At 46.1% G+C, this 1,229-nt stretch overlaps 1 protein-coding gene across 1 annotated transcript; it reads left to right on the top strand.

The window, feature by feature from the left end:
• Positions 1–231: 231 nt before the first annotated feature.
• Positions 232–875, top strand: LOC307189694 (large ribosomal subunit protein uL22-like). The gene has a single exon (XM_079928071.1). The coding sequence runs from the start codon at positions 272–274 to the stop codon at positions 824–826; it is 555 nt and encodes a 184-aa protein (XP_079784197.1). The 5' UTR covers positions 232–271; the 3' UTR covers positions 827–875.
• Positions 876–1,229: the final 354 nt, after the last annotated feature.

The following is a 1,229-nucleotide window of genomic DNA, read 5'->3' as shown; positions in this document are numbered from 1 at the left end:
ATAGCTGTTATTGGTCTTACCCGTTAAATGGGCAGCAGCCAAACTTTTCTCCTGCCCCTTTTATTAATAGGAGGACCACAGACCTGTTTAGAAACAGCCCCAGTACAAGTGGAGGTAACTAGGACCACCTAACACACACCGCCTGCCATGAAGTCCTAGAGAGGAGATTGCTTTATCTTTTATTCCAATTATTTGCTCTTGCTTTGGGCATAGAATTGTGTTTAAAAGCTTTGGGCTTTTTCCGGTTAGGGGCCTGAGGTGACCTCTAAAAATGGTTCGCTATTCACTTGACCCAGAAAATCCCACAAAATCATGCAAGTCGAGAGGTTCAAATCTTCGTGTTCACTTTAAGAACACTCGTGAAACAGCCCAGGCCATTAAGGGTATGCATATCCGAAAAGCCACCAAGTATCTGAAGGATGTCACTTTAAAGAAGCAATGTGTGCCGTTCTGTCATTACAATGGTGGAGTTGGTAGGTGTGCCCAGGCCAAACAGTGGGGCTGCACGCAGGGTCGGTGGCCCAAAAAGAGTGCTGAATTTTTACTGCACATGCTCAAAAATGCAGAGAGTAATGCTGAACTTAAGGGCTTAGATGTAGATTCTCTGGTCATTGAGCACATCCAGGTGAACAAAGCCCCCAGGATGCGGCACAGGACTTATAGAGTTCATGGTCGGATCAACCCATACATGAGCTCTCCGTGCCACATTGAGATGATCCTTACTGAAAAAGAACAGATTGTTCCTAAACCAGAAGAGGAGGTTGCCCAGAAGAAAAAGATATCCCAGAAGAAATTGAACAAACAAAAACTTATGGCCCGGGAATAAATGCTGCAAAAAATAAATGCAAATAAAAGTAAAAAAAAAAAAGCTTATTGAGCTTGGGCTTCCCTGGTGGCGCAGTGGTTAACAATCCGCCTGCCAATGCAGGGGACACGGGTTCGAGCCCTGGTCCGGGAAGATCCCACGTGCCGCGGAGCTACTAAGCCTGTGCGCCACAACTACTGAGCCATGCTGCAACAAGAGAAGCCCGCGCACCGCAAGGAAGAGTAGCCCCTGCTCGCCGCAACTAGAGAAAACCCGTGCGCAGCAACGAAGACCCAACGCAGCCAAAAATAAACAAATTAAATAAATAAATAAATAAATAAGATTATTGGGCTCAAACTCCCAATGAATTCTGGGATTCTCGTTTACATCTGGCCTCTGTCTGACCACTCCCAGTGTTGGCAGA

The sequence above is a fragment of the Stenella coeruleoalba genome (genome assembly GCF_951394435.1).
Source record: "Stenella coeruleoalba genome assembly, chromosome: 7".
Classification (NCBI taxonomy): Eukaryota; Metazoa; Chordata; class Mammalia; order Artiodactyla; family Delphinidae; genus Stenella; species Stenella coeruleoalba.
The sequence above is the reverse complement of the archived record's forward strand: the minus strand, read 5'-3'. Positions and strand labels throughout refer to the sequence as shown.